Source organism: Cyprinodon variegatus, unplaced genomic scaffold, assembly GCF_000732505.1.
Source record: "Cyprinodon variegatus isolate N-32 unplaced genomic scaffold, C_variegatus-1.0 Scaffold264, whole genome shotgun sequence".
Lineage (NCBI taxonomy): Eukaryota > Metazoa > Chordata > Actinopteri > Cyprinodontiformes > Cyprinodontidae > Cyprinodon > Cyprinodon variegatus.
The window spans coordinates 822,992-837,673 of NW_015150717.1; the positions used below are offsets into that span (position 1 = coordinate 822,992).

Consider the following 14,682-nt stretch of genomic DNA (forward strand, 5'->3'; position numbering starts at 1 on the left):
TAATATGAAATGAGCAAAAGAGAGCAACACTGTTTACAAGTAACAGGAAGGCTGACCATAGTGAGGGAAAGATGTTTTGTTTGAGTTTTCAACATTTTGTCATGGAGCAGGCTGGACTTAGAAATGTTGAAATCTTAAGAGGAAACAATCTACATTTCTTAAATATAAATAAAGGGAGTGCCCTTTTTCTTATGCTAGCCCTACTAACTGCTAACATAAGATGCAAAAAAATTTAATGGGTCTTTATAGCAATTTTGTCAGTGTTTCAAATACGTCAAAATTAGTCGCGCAATGACTCTATTAAAGTACATCCAAAGATGGGATGATAATAGTTCATAGTTATGGTCTTTTTTTTCTTCAAATGAATCTGTCATTTTTGCATCTCTACTGTCAATTCATTGCAATGGTCGATGCCATTTTTATTTTGATGTAGTTTTAGATAGTTGGCCAATTGAATACTATTAACGTGAAAACACAAATAAGACAAGAGCTTGTTGAAAATGTATATGTATACGGCAAAAAGATCATCTTTACAATCTCTTAAAATAAAAATGATAACTTCTCAAATCAAGAGGTAAATTCAACAGGACAGAAACTGGAAGTTAGAAATCAGCCACTAAAATAAAACAGGAGGAATGAATTTTATAAATCAATGACGGCAGTCTGCTGGGTTTCTTCAGACAGAAAACCAACCTGTCTGTATGATTAGATTGGTTCTGTAAACTACCTTGATGTTTAAATGACCACTATAAAAATAAACTGATCTGATTGTGCACTGCTTAACACATCAATTAAAAACTTTTACCAACCTTAGTCCTGTCAGGAGTAGGTGTATCAACAAACAAATGCCCATCATCTATCTGTAGAGCAAAAATCATATGTTTATACTTTTCATCAGTTTGATTGTCACCTTTTGGAAGTAATCTTTTTAGTAATCAGACTTAAAAATTTTGAACCAAAGCAAATAAATGTATATTAGCATGACTTACAAATGAAGGAAGGATTGCAGGGGGGCCCTGAGGAGAGGAAACATGTTAGTTAAATATTGAGTCTTCATCAGCAGCAGACAAATTTGGAAATATTGTTAAAAATGGAAACCTACTGGAGGTCCAGGACGTCCACGAGGTCCAGGAGATCCCTAATAGAACAAATAAAAAAAAGAATATTCACTGCTTGCTGTTTAAACTACCTTAATTTCAGAAAAGTATCTCTGAAACCCACATCATTTTTAACAATTGGAAGAAGCAAAATGAAAGTAGAAAACATACCCTAGGACCTTGAAATCCCTGTGGTGAAAGAATATAGACATATATTTAGCCTGGGAAATATCTGCAGTTTAATTTTTATACATTGCATAATGGGAAGACTATTTTAAATACACCACAGACAAGTTTAAAAACACGTACATTCTCTCCACGATTGCCTTTTTGTCCTCTAGGACCCTGTTAGAATACAATCATACACTGATTAATGTTGTAAAAAAGAACGTTTAAAGAAGTAGAAGGTGTAATACATACTGCGCTTCCACTGGGACCAATAATTCCAACAGGGCCCACAACTCCTCTTCTTCCCTTAATAAGAGAAATAGAAGATAATAAAATAAAATGGAAAAATGGAAAGCTTCAGAAAGCTGTCTGGATTATTAAGGAATGTACCATTGCACCCTGTGGCCCCTTAGGTCCCCGTATGCCCTTTGGCCCAAAGTCTCCTGGAGGCCCCTGAAAATGGAAGCACACTTCTATAAATTGACAGCACTAAAAACATCTTTATACAATTTATAAATAGAAGCTGGTGTCAACCTTGTGTATTTGAGATAAACTTAAAAGAGTAACACAGAACTGAAGCATATATATATATTTTTTTTCATATCAAATTCATACTTTTCGAACAAGGATTTATATTTTTTTTACACTGAGAAAGAGCAGAAGATTTTTTTTATGAACTCACCCTTGGTCCAAAAACTCCAAGAATTCCTGGAAAACCTTGTTCCCCCGTATCTCCCTAAGCAGAAAGTAATTAAAATTGAGAAAAGCATTTCCTCTAAAGGAATATTAACTAATTCATTTATCAGGAGAAAATATAACTCAAGCCTTTAGTGTTTATACAATAATGGGTATGTCTGATTAACACGTACAGGTTGGCCTTTAGGTCCTCTGTCTCCCTGTGCCCCCGGTAGTCCCATTCCACCTTTAAAACCTCTTTTTCCTGATGGTCCACTTTGACCTCGAAGACCTTGCTCACCCTAAGTAGACAAGTCAATAGGTAGATTATCATTGAAGAAATATGCCAATATGAAGATAACCAGACTTTCCATTTATTTTTTCATTTTCCTCTTACCTTGGGTCCTATGCCTCCCTGATCTCCAGGTAGTCCTGGAACGCCGGTTTTACCACGTCCTCCAGGCTTACCAGGAAGGCCTTCTGCTCCATCATCACCTTGGTCTCCCTATTCACATTAAAGAGAGGTAATGAGGGTTTAAAGTGACTGCATCTAAATATCCAACAGGGTGTTAATCCCAATGAACCCCTGCAGAAATATGGATATTATGTTTAAGAATTCCCAGCTGTACATTATAGAATGAGAATGTGACAGGAAGAAAGAAACAAAACTTGAATTCATTCAAAAGTCCCTGCCTTAAGGTAAATCAAAAAGAATCATTGTTTTGAGGACTATTGTTGCTAGAAAAACAGTCTGCTAAATATTCAAATGATTAAAGTTCATGAAAAATATTGAAATACTTTTGTCTGCTAAATACTCCAGAGTGTAAACAGGTAAAACATATGAATAGGCTTAAAAAGAAGTCTCACCGGAATGCCTTTACTTCCATCTTTTCCTGGGACTCCATCCTGTCCAGGAACTCCCTCACGCCCTTCTGGACCCACTACCCCTCTGGGACCAGGAGGACCACCCCCACCCTGAGGAGAAAGAAGATGGTGAAATTAAATGCTTCACACAGAAACAGTGCCTGACAAATTCATTTGAATACTATATATGTATATATATATATATATATATATATATATATATATATATATATATATATATATATATATATATATATATACATGTCATGATCTTGGCGCTGATGGTTCGGTTTTATCCTTTGCTCCTTGCTCCCCTGTCTAATTGGTTCGGCGGCTGATTAAAGCTCATCATTTCCACCTGGTTTATGTTGTGTGCTTGCCTTCCATCAGCGCCAGGTTATTCGAGTAGTTTGGTGAGATTAACTCTAGCTTTCTGAAGTCTGTTCTATTTTCCTGACCTGTTTCTGATCCGGAGTTTTGCCTTGCCCCTGTCTGCACCGTTTGTCTGATCTGTTCTGGACTGATTCCTGGATTCTACTGGCTTCGGAACCTGGATCTGTCTTCTGACTCCGGCTTTGAATATCCCCCTCAAGGACACTGTTGCTGCCCGGCGTCGGCTGGCGCCTGCTCCGCTCTTTCTAGGAACTCTGGGGGCGGCACCCGCCGCAACCTGGGGATTAACCTCCTTTTTGGATTCAACTCTTTCCTCCTAGAACGGACTGAACTTTGAATCAGGTCAGTGACTTTGCTCCTAGTAGTGATCAGCCCGACTATCCAGTCACTGACCTGCCCCGCAGCAGACAAGCAGCCCCGCACTCCTGTTTGTTTTAAACAAACGTTTTGAACTTTCCCACTGCCTGTCTCGCCTCGAATTCTGGGTCCAACATTTAGAGATCATTACATACATATACATATATATACAGTATATAGTATATATTCTTCTGGGTGAAGAATAATATATATTTTTTCACATATTTTTTAACATTGCTTGCACAATTACACACAACTTAATGTTTGAATGTCATATAAAATCTAAATTCACTCAAGGTGTAACACCATGAAAAGTTAAGGAGATGGCAATATTTTTTCACTTTATATATTTCTTGTATGGAGATAAAAAAAGAGATATCATATGTCTACATTACCCATCTGGTAAATGTTTTAAATAAGAATGATTTTCTTTAAATAAATAAAAATGTTAAATAGGATCACACACATCAAAACATTTAGGGATTTTCTTTTTTCTCTTTTTAGAATTAAGTCTAATCTCAGCAACAAGAATGAGTCGCCTTCTCTTGCAGTATTTAACAAAGTCAAAATGACAGCTCCACCATAGCATACTTTGGAGCAACAGTCAGTTGGTCCTTTTAACAACAAAATCTAAATCAAAGGAAATAATGTCCTAAATAAAGATGACGTTTTACTTGTTGTACATACATTTTTTTCCCACAATTTATTTGTTTTGTTTCAAAAACTTCACATTAGTGAAAATCCCAACCCTGACAAAAGAAAAAGTGCATAAAGCACGTGTGCTGCCAGGCCAGATTTGTATCACCATTGAAGCAAAGTAGAATATTAGGAAATATCTCATTATATTGATAACATACCTCAGCTCCTCTGGCTCCTTTTTGTCCAGGCTGTCCTTTTTTGCCTTTTTGACCCTGAATGAAAAGAAAAAAAAAAAAGTAACGTGAAATACCGTAGGTAAATACATTTAATTATAAATCATGTTCCAATAACAATAATTTTCTGTGGATCTAAGAATGATTATCCTTTTTGTTATTTCTATTTTTCTAAATTCCATTATCTCTCCATTTTAATAAACCTGTAAAATTTTGTTGTGATGCTAGTGCATGAAGAATGTTTTAAATGGTGCTATTATTTGGTGTCTGAGAGTGTAGAACTTAACAAGTTCATTACATATACCTGATAAATCTCTAGCAGTGAAAAAAGTTCTCTGGTCTGTCACTTTAAAAAAAAAACTACTGTAACAGCAAATGCAAAAAAAGTCCTGCTTTACAAAAGTATGAAAAACATATGTACATAAGTAAACATAATTAAATCAGACTTTAAAGCAATAACCTGATAAGTGTGCATCATCTTTTGACACTAAACTACAATACTGATGTTTCAAAGTTCAAGTTGTTTTTGCTATATTTTTTTAACCTTGACTATGGGGCACTGAAATCAAAAGACTCAGATACAGAAAGTAGAAATTTACCCCGAAAATAAACATCTCTAATCCTTCATTTTAAATGCTTAACTCTGCAAATATGCTTACAGATATTTAATATTTTTACTACATCCTTACTTGATCTCCTTTGGAACCTTTAGGTCCTTTTTGTCCACGCGATCCAGCATGGCCCTAAAATTGACATTTTTATTTTTCGTAAATTAAAGCATATCATAGAAACCTGCATCAACGGCTGTGATGTTTTCTATGTTTATATTCAGCTGTGCATAAAAACCAAATGTTGTGTCACTCACTGGTTGTCCAGTGGCTCCAGGTCTACCTCTTTCTCCATCCAAACCAATTTGACCCTAGATGCATTGAAAGAAAGTTAAAACCCTTCATCGACACATATAAGAAAGTGTTTTCAAAATAATCTATTGTACCTACTTGGTAACCTGGGTCTCCTGATTCACCCCTCTCTCCTCTGTCACCTGGGGGCCCCTGAAAAAGGAAATACATAAATGAAATGCAGGATTTCTGATTTGCTTTAGTTTTGAATTGAAATAAACAGACGCATGAGTTAAATGGGACTTACTATGAGACCAGGAGGACCAGGAGGACCTTCTTGCTTCCCATCATCCCCCTGCTCACCCTGAACAAAGACAAATTCAATGTTGTAAATTTACACAAACTGGAATGCCTTGTAGGCCATTCCATTTATAGTGGGACATTTGCAGCTAATGCTAAGATCAGACTGAGAAAGAGAGCACGAAAAAAAAAGAGATTTACTTTGCAAATAAATTGAATGAGGTGTACCTTTTCACCTTTTGGTCCTGGACGGCCCATGGGTCCCTGTGGTCCACGATGGCCCTGTGAGAAAGGGACAACAAAAGCAGTGACATAGTTCAGTTCCTAACAAAATGTGCCATAATCTCCATCCAAACAATCAAAGTATATTTGCTTTCAGTCTCATTGAACTAATTCTTTGTAGAACCACTTTTTACTGAAATTGGATCAACAAAACAAGACACCATATCTCTATAGCTTAGGATCATTGTACTGCTGGATGATAAACCTCCATCCAAGGATTTTGCAGTCTATCACACATTTTCCCCCTGTATTTAGTGACAATCATCCATTTATCATTTCTATAATTTCTTCCCTCCTAAATGCTGACACTATTTCATTTAAACCATTGGAATTCCATTTTGGAATTTTAATTTTGATTAATTGATTGACTTTATTGATCTCACAGTTGAGGTGCATGGGATATATACAGTGCAACAGCTTTAAAAAAAAAAAATAGGATCATTATACAGGGGTTATTGCACAGGGCGTTTACATGGGTATCTATATAGATGGATATTCATAGTGATATATATAGTTATTACACTGGGAATCAGATATAGAGAAACAGGTTACTGCACAGGGTACCAAATAGTAATTGCACATTATATATTGCACAAGTTATTGCCATTTCTAAAGGTTCCATTTTGGTTTCAAGGAAACAGGAACATTTTACATGTCTTGTTTGCTTGTCTTTAACAGGACTTATGATGGTCTTTTTTTAGGTTTTTATGGCACTAGTGGCTCTTTTTTTAATGCAGTGGGATTACAGGAAACGGGGGATGAGAGAGGGTTGGAAACATACAGCAATGTTGGCCACGTCGAGGACTAAGTCCTCCATACATGGATCTTGCGCTAACTACTGTGCCACTGATGGTCTTAGTATTTTTTTGGATTTCTTCTTGCAACTTTTTTTTTTTTTTATTCTAATATATGCTTCACTAGCAAACGTTTAACAACTTTCAAAACAACTTGAGCTCAGAGTTATCTAAACATTTTATTTGCGAAAAGTTGTAAAAATAATAAATTAGTTTCCCTCTACGTCACAATTCCTTTCTACTTTTTGTTTGTTGATCACATAAAATGCCATTAAATTGCATTGAGGTTTAAGGTTGCCTTGTGACAAAATGTTAAAAAGTTCAATTGTTTACCTTACCTCATAACCTGGAAGACCGGTTTCCCCTTGTTGACCCATCCGACCAGGAGCTCCCTGAAGGTAAGCAATGTACAGTCAAGCCCACCATCCACTGAATGGTATCATCTTGTTTGTTCAGTTCACATAATGTTGCTTTGAGAGTGTCTTCATCATTACTGTTCTACTTTACCGTATGTCCAATAGTTCCCCTGGAACCCTTTGGCCCAACAAATCCTGGCGGTCCAGTCTCTCCTACTGTTCCCGTTTCTCCAAGGTGACCCAGCTGACCCTTAGCACCCTACATATTCAAAGCATGAAAATTAACATAAAGCTTATGATTTGTCTTCCTGTTAGTGTAAGGTTTTAGGGTTCTAATTAGTATTTTGCTAGAGATGAGTTCATGTTGTTACCTTTGGGCCTGGTTTGCCTCGTTCACCAATTTTACCAGGCTTCCCTTCTGCACCCTTAAACAAAATTAAGATAACAAAATGTATGTATAAATATCTAATTAATGTATATAAACCTAATCTGTAGTAAGTTTATGAAAAATATTCTTATGCCTGGACGTAAAGCAGAAAGACCGGTCACTTACCCTGACGCCAGTGAGTCCAGGCATACCAGATGGACCTTCTTTTCCCTTTAGTCCAGTTTCACCCTTTTCGCCTTTGTCACCCTCCTGACCCATGTCACCCTTTTCACCCTGTATGAACACGAAAACCTCTTAGGATTCTGTGTATCAAAGCTGATTTTTAACTGACTTGTTAAATGAGTTAGTTATGCAACAATGAATGTAGAATGTAATGCTGTTCACCTTGGCTCCATCAGGACCAGCTGGACCAGCTTCACCCTCTAGTCCTGGCGCTCCCTACACATATACAAAGCTACAGAATGAACCGATTCTCCCCCTTTTTAATAATATTTAAAATAATTCAGACAAACTCACTCTCTGTCCTATCAATCCTTGTTCTCCAATGTTCCCTGGTGGTCCAATGCCCCCCTGCATTTCCAAGACAGAGTTTTAGTTAAAAAACAAAAACAAAATAACCCTTAATGAAGCATTTACAATAAACTCCAATGGTTTTGTTTGCTCACCTTCGGCCCAGATTCACCTGGAACTCCTGGTTCACCCTCTTTGCCATCAGGACCCTTGGAGAATAAAATGAAATAATAAATAAATATATATTTAATTTCATTTAAATGGCAGACTAGTTCCATATTATGTTAACATTATATAAATGCTTAGTCCCATTATTCACTACGATGAAAGAAGCATATCTGTAGCAGTTGATTAGTTCAGAAGGAGAAATTGTATATTATAATTATAACAGTATTATGAAATCACAGCATCATTGGAGGAAGCTAAGAATTATTTTCCCAACATTTTATCTGTAGCTAAATATTCACTGATAGTTTAAAAAAAAGGTGCAGTTTGGAAAATAACTAAGCTTGGAACTAATAGCTCAGGAAGCTTTCATGGGGAAGTGTGTCTGTGTGTGTGTGTATCTCTGAATGCGAAGGTGTAAGAAGGAGCTGTGATTCAGAGTGTTTTCTAGCTGCGTGGGACACACTTCAGAGGTACGAGGCCTTAATATTGGTTTGTTGCATTGCATTTGCCCATTCGTATCTTTAATCACAAATATAAAATCTAAAGGAAAAGTAGCTTGCCACAAGTATGTCTTTTGAAAACAATAATGATAATCTAAGTAACAAACTGCAGTAAATCTGATTGAGTTCTTTTCCCTAAGGGAAAGGATATATCCCTGTTTTTTAAATATATATTTTTATTATACACCCACAAACATAGCATGTGAGGACCTGCAAAATGACCTCACTTTGCAACAACTTGTCCTCAATTTGATGGTGAAATTGGAAAAATTGACTTCACTCTCAGAATGAGTCTTAGTTGTTTTTGTATTATAATATTAAGAAATAAAGAACTTCTCTTAGTATATCACTATCTTATTGCCGCTGTCCACACATCGGGGGTGCTGAAACCACAAAGTCTGCAATGGTTACAACACTGGTGTCATTTCAACTTGTCACCAAGGTGGGAAAACATATGCAAGAACTCTGGAACTTACACTATGAAAATAAAATAAAAAGACAAAAAAAAAAAATTATACCTTCATTAAAAAAAAAAAAAAAAAAAATTGGGCATTTAGAGTGCGTAGAAAGACACACGGACTGACATTCATTGGTTAGAACAGCTAAAACAATCCAGATGATTTATTTTCCAAATCTTGTCTTATTGGTAATATGTCCTCAAAATTATAATTTAAATAGCATAGTCTATACCAGTTTGTCTTACCAACATGCCCATTAACTGCCCATACAAACTTTTGTTTGCACAAGCCATGGGTCATCTTATTCTTATTAGGGATCTTAGCTCTTAAATTGGGTCTTATTTTCACAGTTTTGCACTATGTGTTGGTCTTCTAAATTAAATCTCAATGAAAAATAGTTTCAAGTATTAGTTTTTCATGGTATTGCATGTTAGCTTACCTTGGGACCAATTTCTCCTAAAAGTCCCACAGTTCCAGGTGGTCCAGGTGGTCCCTGCAAAGGAGATTGAGGTTGCATAAAACTTACTTATTTTAAGAAAACAAATATATTTTGACATGTACAAGAAACAATAACACAACAGAGAAACAACCAGAAAATATATGGATCGAGCCTGTTAATGATCTAACCGACACAATATGCAGGTTATTTACACTTCTTGATCCTAAAAATGCAGTATCTCACCAGATAATTTAAAGCAGTCCCAAAATGAAGACTGCCTAAATCTACCACTTTTGTCATTGTTTAAAGAGAGCAAAAACCAGGTATCAGCAATACCTCAGAAATGTTTAGTCTACCACTGAATTCAGTTACACAAAAAGGCTGTATCAACTCTACAAAATAAGGAAGGAAGGAAGGAAGGAAGGAAGGAAGGAAGGAAGGAAGGAAGGAAGGAAGGAAGGATAGAAAGGGAAGGCAAGGACTGAAAGAAGNAAGGAAGGAAGGAAGGAAGGAAGGAAGGAAGGAAGGAAGGTTGTCTTCCTGTTTAAATTCTCACAGGAAATCTAGATTAGCTAGATAATCTTCAAATATCAGAGGAAACATGCAAAGCATTTGTCAGCAATTATAGGAATAAATTCATGAATTTAGTTAAGGTTTACAAAAAGATAGGACGACATTTAAATGAACTAGATTGTTATCACAAAGAGAGGGTGGCAACAGAGCAAGCAGAAATAAAAGAGATTAGAAATCATTGTTTTGAATTTGGAGGTAAGCATATCAATAAAAGGGGGTAATAAAGTATTTAAAAGTCTTAACATACTGGGTCCCCAGCTATCCCCTTGTCCCCCGGAGGTCCAGAAGGCCCTTGGATACCCTGAGAACAACATAAGACAGTGAGTTTAGGAATACATCAGTGCCTCATCTAATAATCACCTGTCCAGTAGTTAACAAAAAATATTTTTTCTCTTTTAATAGACGATGATATATTATGATTCAGATTAGTAACTTTCTTCCTCTGTACTTTCAAAATAGACTATGAGAGTCAATTAGTGTTAAAAATGACATCCTTCTCAGGTACCTTTTCCTCCGTTGTCTCTCATAGTTCCCTTTTACAAATGATTTGAACAATAAATCCATAATTCCTCCACAGCAAATGTCTAACAAAGTCTTGCAGCTCTATGGTATTCCAGTTTAAATATGCATTAAGTGATTAAAGGTTTACAAAAGTTGTTTGAATCATTAATTAATTGAGCATCTATTGTTCTGTCACTGATCTATATTTTTAAATTCTTTAAAGAAGCATGCCAAACTTACAGGAAAACCTTTAGGCCCAGTGTCTCCCGGCTCTCCGATCTTTCCCTGGAACAACACAATAAAAGATAGGATTAAAAAAGTCGGAAATCAAACTTGTCTGAAAAAATGATTTCTTCAATGTTACTTAAACACAGTAATAAGGAACGAGGAAATTAAAGTGACTCATCGATCATGTTTCATATAGATATTAAGAGTGTTACTAAAAGTTACTAAAAATACAGAGCCTTGAAAAGGTTTTGATGCTGATTCAGCTTTTTCCTATATTATATTTATTACATTGCATTTATGCAAGAGCCGTAGCAAAACAGCATAATTCTGAAGTGAGAAGAAAAAGATTAATGGGGGTTTCTTTGTTCTTTCTTTGTTTTTTAATTATAAACAATAAAAAAAACATGGTCAATCTTAGTTTTGGCTTCGAGTCATGGAAGCTGATTTAATCACCTAATCTGGAATAAAAGAATTTATGGAAAGTAATTAGAATCAAGCATTCATGTAGGATTTGCCATTTTTGGGATACAAGTATCTTTGAGACACACTGTGAGCTTTTACAAATCCTGTGATTGAAAAAGAAATTATATATATCTATATACATCAGTATATAGATATATATATGGTCTCTGATAACATATTTAAACCTGATCATAAACTTTAATATGTTATATAATCTAAAATATCACTCTTTAATTAGATGACCACAGTCAAAACATGATCATTTCTGCTTAGCTTAATATCAGAATCAGATGACTGCTGGTACAACACATGTGCTCTAAAAGAGCAAAAAACTGCATCTGATGAAGAAAAAATAAAAGGGAAAATGTTCGAAAGCTTTACCTGTGATCCTGGGAAGCCTAGTTTTCCTGGAGGCCCAACGGGACCCTTTAGTTAAAAGAAAGGTGCAGAAAATCAGAGGTAAATTGACAGTATTTAAAAAAGGGAACATGTGTACAGGTTGGCTTCAGTATCTTTAGATTGTTTTTCATAATGTCTGTCATGTAGAATATGTATGAAAATATAATTTGTTATCTGGAGTTCTAGAGTGTAATTTGAGTAAATGCCACCATCCTTACCTTCTTGCCCTCTGACCCCACCTCTCCTGTTGGACCATCAGGCCCCCTCGCTCCCTGAGTAAACAAGACATGTGTCACTTCACCAATAGAGGTCACTGTAACACTACCAGACAAACACACAAAACATGTCCTCATGTCAGAGGGACTGTGTGGGTTGCAATGCCACTTATTTGGAAAAGTATGAAAGAAAGAACACATTTTTGTTAGGATTATTTTATTATTCATTTAATTATTGAATTTTATTTCATAAAACAGAGCTTTCAATAACAACTCCAAATTATAATCTGGGGATGTAGTCAAGGACTTTATGTATAGAGTAATGACCCTTCTGGCAATTTCATTTCACACCTAAATAAACACAAGATCAGCACAGTATAACTGTTTAGACTACATGTGCAGAACCTTCAAACATAATTAATCTAAACTGCTTTAACTTTTTCTATCAGGAACCAATAAAAATAAATGAGAGTCAGGCAGTGTACCAATACACTCCAGCTGTTTTGCACCTGCATCCAGTAAAATCTCTAAGCTTTATTCTGGAAGATGCTACTTTACTGATAATCAAGAAATGATAACACATTAACAGTAAATATATCATACATCTACATCAGCTTAATAATGTTATTGCATGTATATATGAGTTTTTTTTGCCTGGAATTTTCTCATCAACATCACCTTGAAGAAGCCCTTTTTGTTTGACTGATTGATGACCATGCACAGTGGGAGTTTAACCCAGAGGAAATAACAATAGCTGTAGTGCTATAAGCCTATTATCCATAGAGCTGAATGGGAACTGCTCATTAACATTCCTGTCTGGGGTACCTGCTACCCGCTGCTTGAGTTTACATTGGCTGATTAGCCGATGAGTAGTGGAAATATTTCCTCCACTGCTTCGAGCCAAATGAAAAAAAAATGGAAAGAAATAAAACAAGAGAGGCAGGCAAATGAAAACCAGCAGGATGAATGTGACAAGTTCAATCCAAACCAGCTCAGACACAACTACAAAATGCTGAGTAGTTGGGATGTGCTCTGCAGCATGGTACATATTAAACAAGGATTTGTTGGTTTGAGCAATCATTAGTCCCAGGTATGTTGAGATGCAAGTATTAGATCCAGCGCATTTTATGGGACATGACATTCTTCATTTACGACATCCACAAGCCTGATTTCATAGTTTGGTTAGTTTGTAAGCACTAAAATATCATACACTCCTGGAATTTTCTCCACAATGTCATAGTTTATTTTGAACTTTACAAACACAAAGAGGCAAATAAATGGTAACTTACAGGTAAAATAAATATCATCTTTTTAGCATGACCGCTTAGGTGTGACATCCATCTATAGGTTATTGGCAATAGGCCTCTAATTGCTTTGAAATCTATACTCTTTCTATGAAGCTGAATGACATTGAGTCAGACTGGTCTGAGGATTTAGCCAAGAAGAGTTAGCCTTGACTTCCTATGAGCTTTTCTAACACATGCTGGGAGCTAAACCTTAGCCCAGCTCTTTTAGCGATTTTTCTTCTAGGATTGCTGTTTTTTTTTTCATCCGACTTCTCATATACATTAATCATATACATTAATGTCACTGTCCCAACGGGACAGTGGTGGATTTTGTCCAGGATTGGTCTACCTCTTTCCTATCAACCAGCTTACCCTTCCATGCCGAAGAAAACATCCACTCAGAATGATGATGTCACCGCCATACAGATGGTTTGGACAGGAATGCAGTGACAAGGCTATGCATTCAAGCAAAAAGCTTTCGACCTGACCTGAGTTAACTTCTTACTCACATTTGCTGGGTTACCTACACGGATTATGGCAAACTGTTAACGGGATAAATCAAATTTTTTTTTTGTTTGTTTTCAACAAAGATGTCTTTGATTTTTTTCTATAAAGGGACGACATGTTGAGTGCATGTCTCTCAGTCATTCCCTCAGTAGATTTTCAAGCCTGAGAAGTGGATTTCTGCAGAATTTCATCAGATATTCTGGCTACCTCTCTGATTTATACACAGTTAGGTGGATGACCATGTATTTTTGCTTTGTATTGGAGTCACACTCTTTCACTTTTTAGCTGATAAACTAGCCGATAGTCAGATGCCCCTTTTCATTATGTTATTTGTTAAACCAGTCCTGCAATAAACACTTTAATTTTTTTGTCCCTGGTCTTGTCTTTTTTGCTCAACAAGTTTAGGATCTGAGAAGAAGCAGATGTTTACTCTAAATCCAGGTTAACACAGAAAATACATGGTGTTCATATAGAGGAATTTTAAACTGGATCCAGCCTCACAAATTCGCCTTTCAGCTTTATTTCTGCAAGTTGCTGCATTTGTTGCTCAGAAGGACTATTGTGTTTTAGGGTCAATTTGGGTAACCGATTAATCTTGGACAAGTCAGGCAGGGTAACCTATGGATATCCACATTGACAAAAGGGAAAGACTGAAGAGTGCGCCCAGGTCAACCACACTAAGGCCAGTCTCCCATTCTGATTAAATAAAAAGAAACTATTTTCTCCTTTATACCTGGGATCACTAAACAAAGACAAAACAAAAACCAAACCTCACCACACAGAACTAATATTCTTAAATAACAGAAGGGTAAAAGGATAACATTTAGTCTGATTTAAGCTTCTTTACCTTAAAATTAGGGAACAAACATTACTAAATTAAAGTTGTAAGTCCCTTTTTGGGGTAGGTATGTTTGAGTTTGGGTTTAAATCCTGATGGTGTCAGGAAAGGGGATTATTTGCCCTGCAAAATTACAAGCTGTAGTGTCTGACTGGCTGTCTGAATCGTATTGACTCAGGGAAGATGAATATTATATCATGCCAAAGTTTCAAT

General features: G+C 36.1%; 1 protein-coding gene across 2 annotated transcripts in view; it reads right to left on the reverse strand.

The window, feature by feature from the left end:
* Nucleotides 1-14,682, reverse strand: part of LOC107089757 (collagen alpha-1(XXVII) chain A-like) — a 76,537-nt gene that overhangs the window by 4,446 nt on the left and 57,409 nt on the right. For both annotated transcript variants that reach the window (XM_015382708.1, XM_015382709.1), the window contains 29 exons: nucleotides 11,842-11,895; nucleotides 11,606-11,650; nucleotides 10,775-10,819; nucleotides 10,281-10,334; nucleotides 9,461-9,514; nucleotides 8,051-8,104; nucleotides 7,902-7,955; nucleotides 7,770-7,823; nucleotides 7,551-7,658; nucleotides 7,369-7,422; nucleotides 7,149-7,256; nucleotides 6,980-7,033; nucleotides 5,794-5,847; nucleotides 5,573-5,629; nucleotides 5,425-5,478; nucleotides 5,292-5,345; nucleotides 5,116-5,169; nucleotides 4,412-4,465; nucleotides 2,808-2,915; nucleotides 2,338-2,445; nucleotides 2,135-2,242; nucleotides 1,948-2,001; nucleotides 1,656-1,718; nucleotides 1,518-1,571; nucleotides 1,407-1,442; nucleotides 1,269-1,286; nucleotides 1,103-1,138; nucleotides 990-1,016; nucleotides 810-860 (listed from right to left, as the gene is read on the reverse strand). In XM_015382708.1, the coding sequence (XP_015238194.1) occupies nucleotides 810-860; nucleotides 990-1,016; nucleotides 1,103-1,138; nucleotides 1,269-1,286; nucleotides 1,407-1,442; nucleotides 1,518-1,571; nucleotides 1,656-1,718; nucleotides 1,948-2,001; nucleotides 2,135-2,242; nucleotides 2,338-2,445; nucleotides 2,808-2,915; nucleotides 4,412-4,465; nucleotides 5,116-5,169; nucleotides 5,292-5,345; nucleotides 5,425-5,478; nucleotides 5,573-5,629; nucleotides 5,794-5,847; nucleotides 6,980-7,033; nucleotides 7,149-7,256; nucleotides 7,369-7,422; nucleotides 7,551-7,658; nucleotides 7,770-7,823; nucleotides 7,902-7,955; nucleotides 8,051-8,104; nucleotides 9,461-9,514; nucleotides 10,281-10,334; nucleotides 10,775-10,819; nucleotides 11,606-11,650; nucleotides 11,842-11,895 (1,728 nt within the window). The remainder of the gene's footprint in view (nucleotides 1-809; nucleotides 861-989; nucleotides 1,017-1,102; nucleotides 1,139-1,268; nucleotides 1,287-1,406; nucleotides 1,443-1,517; nucleotides 1,572-1,655; nucleotides 1,719-1,947; nucleotides 2,002-2,134; nucleotides 2,243-2,337; nucleotides 2,446-2,807; nucleotides 2,916-4,411; nucleotides 4,466-5,115; nucleotides 5,170-5,291; nucleotides 5,346-5,424; nucleotides 5,479-5,572; nucleotides 5,630-5,793; nucleotides 5,848-6,979; nucleotides 7,034-7,148; nucleotides 7,257-7,368; nucleotides 7,423-7,550; nucleotides 7,659-7,769; nucleotides 7,824-7,901; nucleotides 7,956-8,050; nucleotides 8,105-9,460; nucleotides 9,515-10,280; nucleotides 10,335-10,774; nucleotides 10,820-11,605; nucleotides 11,651-11,841; nucleotides 11,896-14,682) is intronic.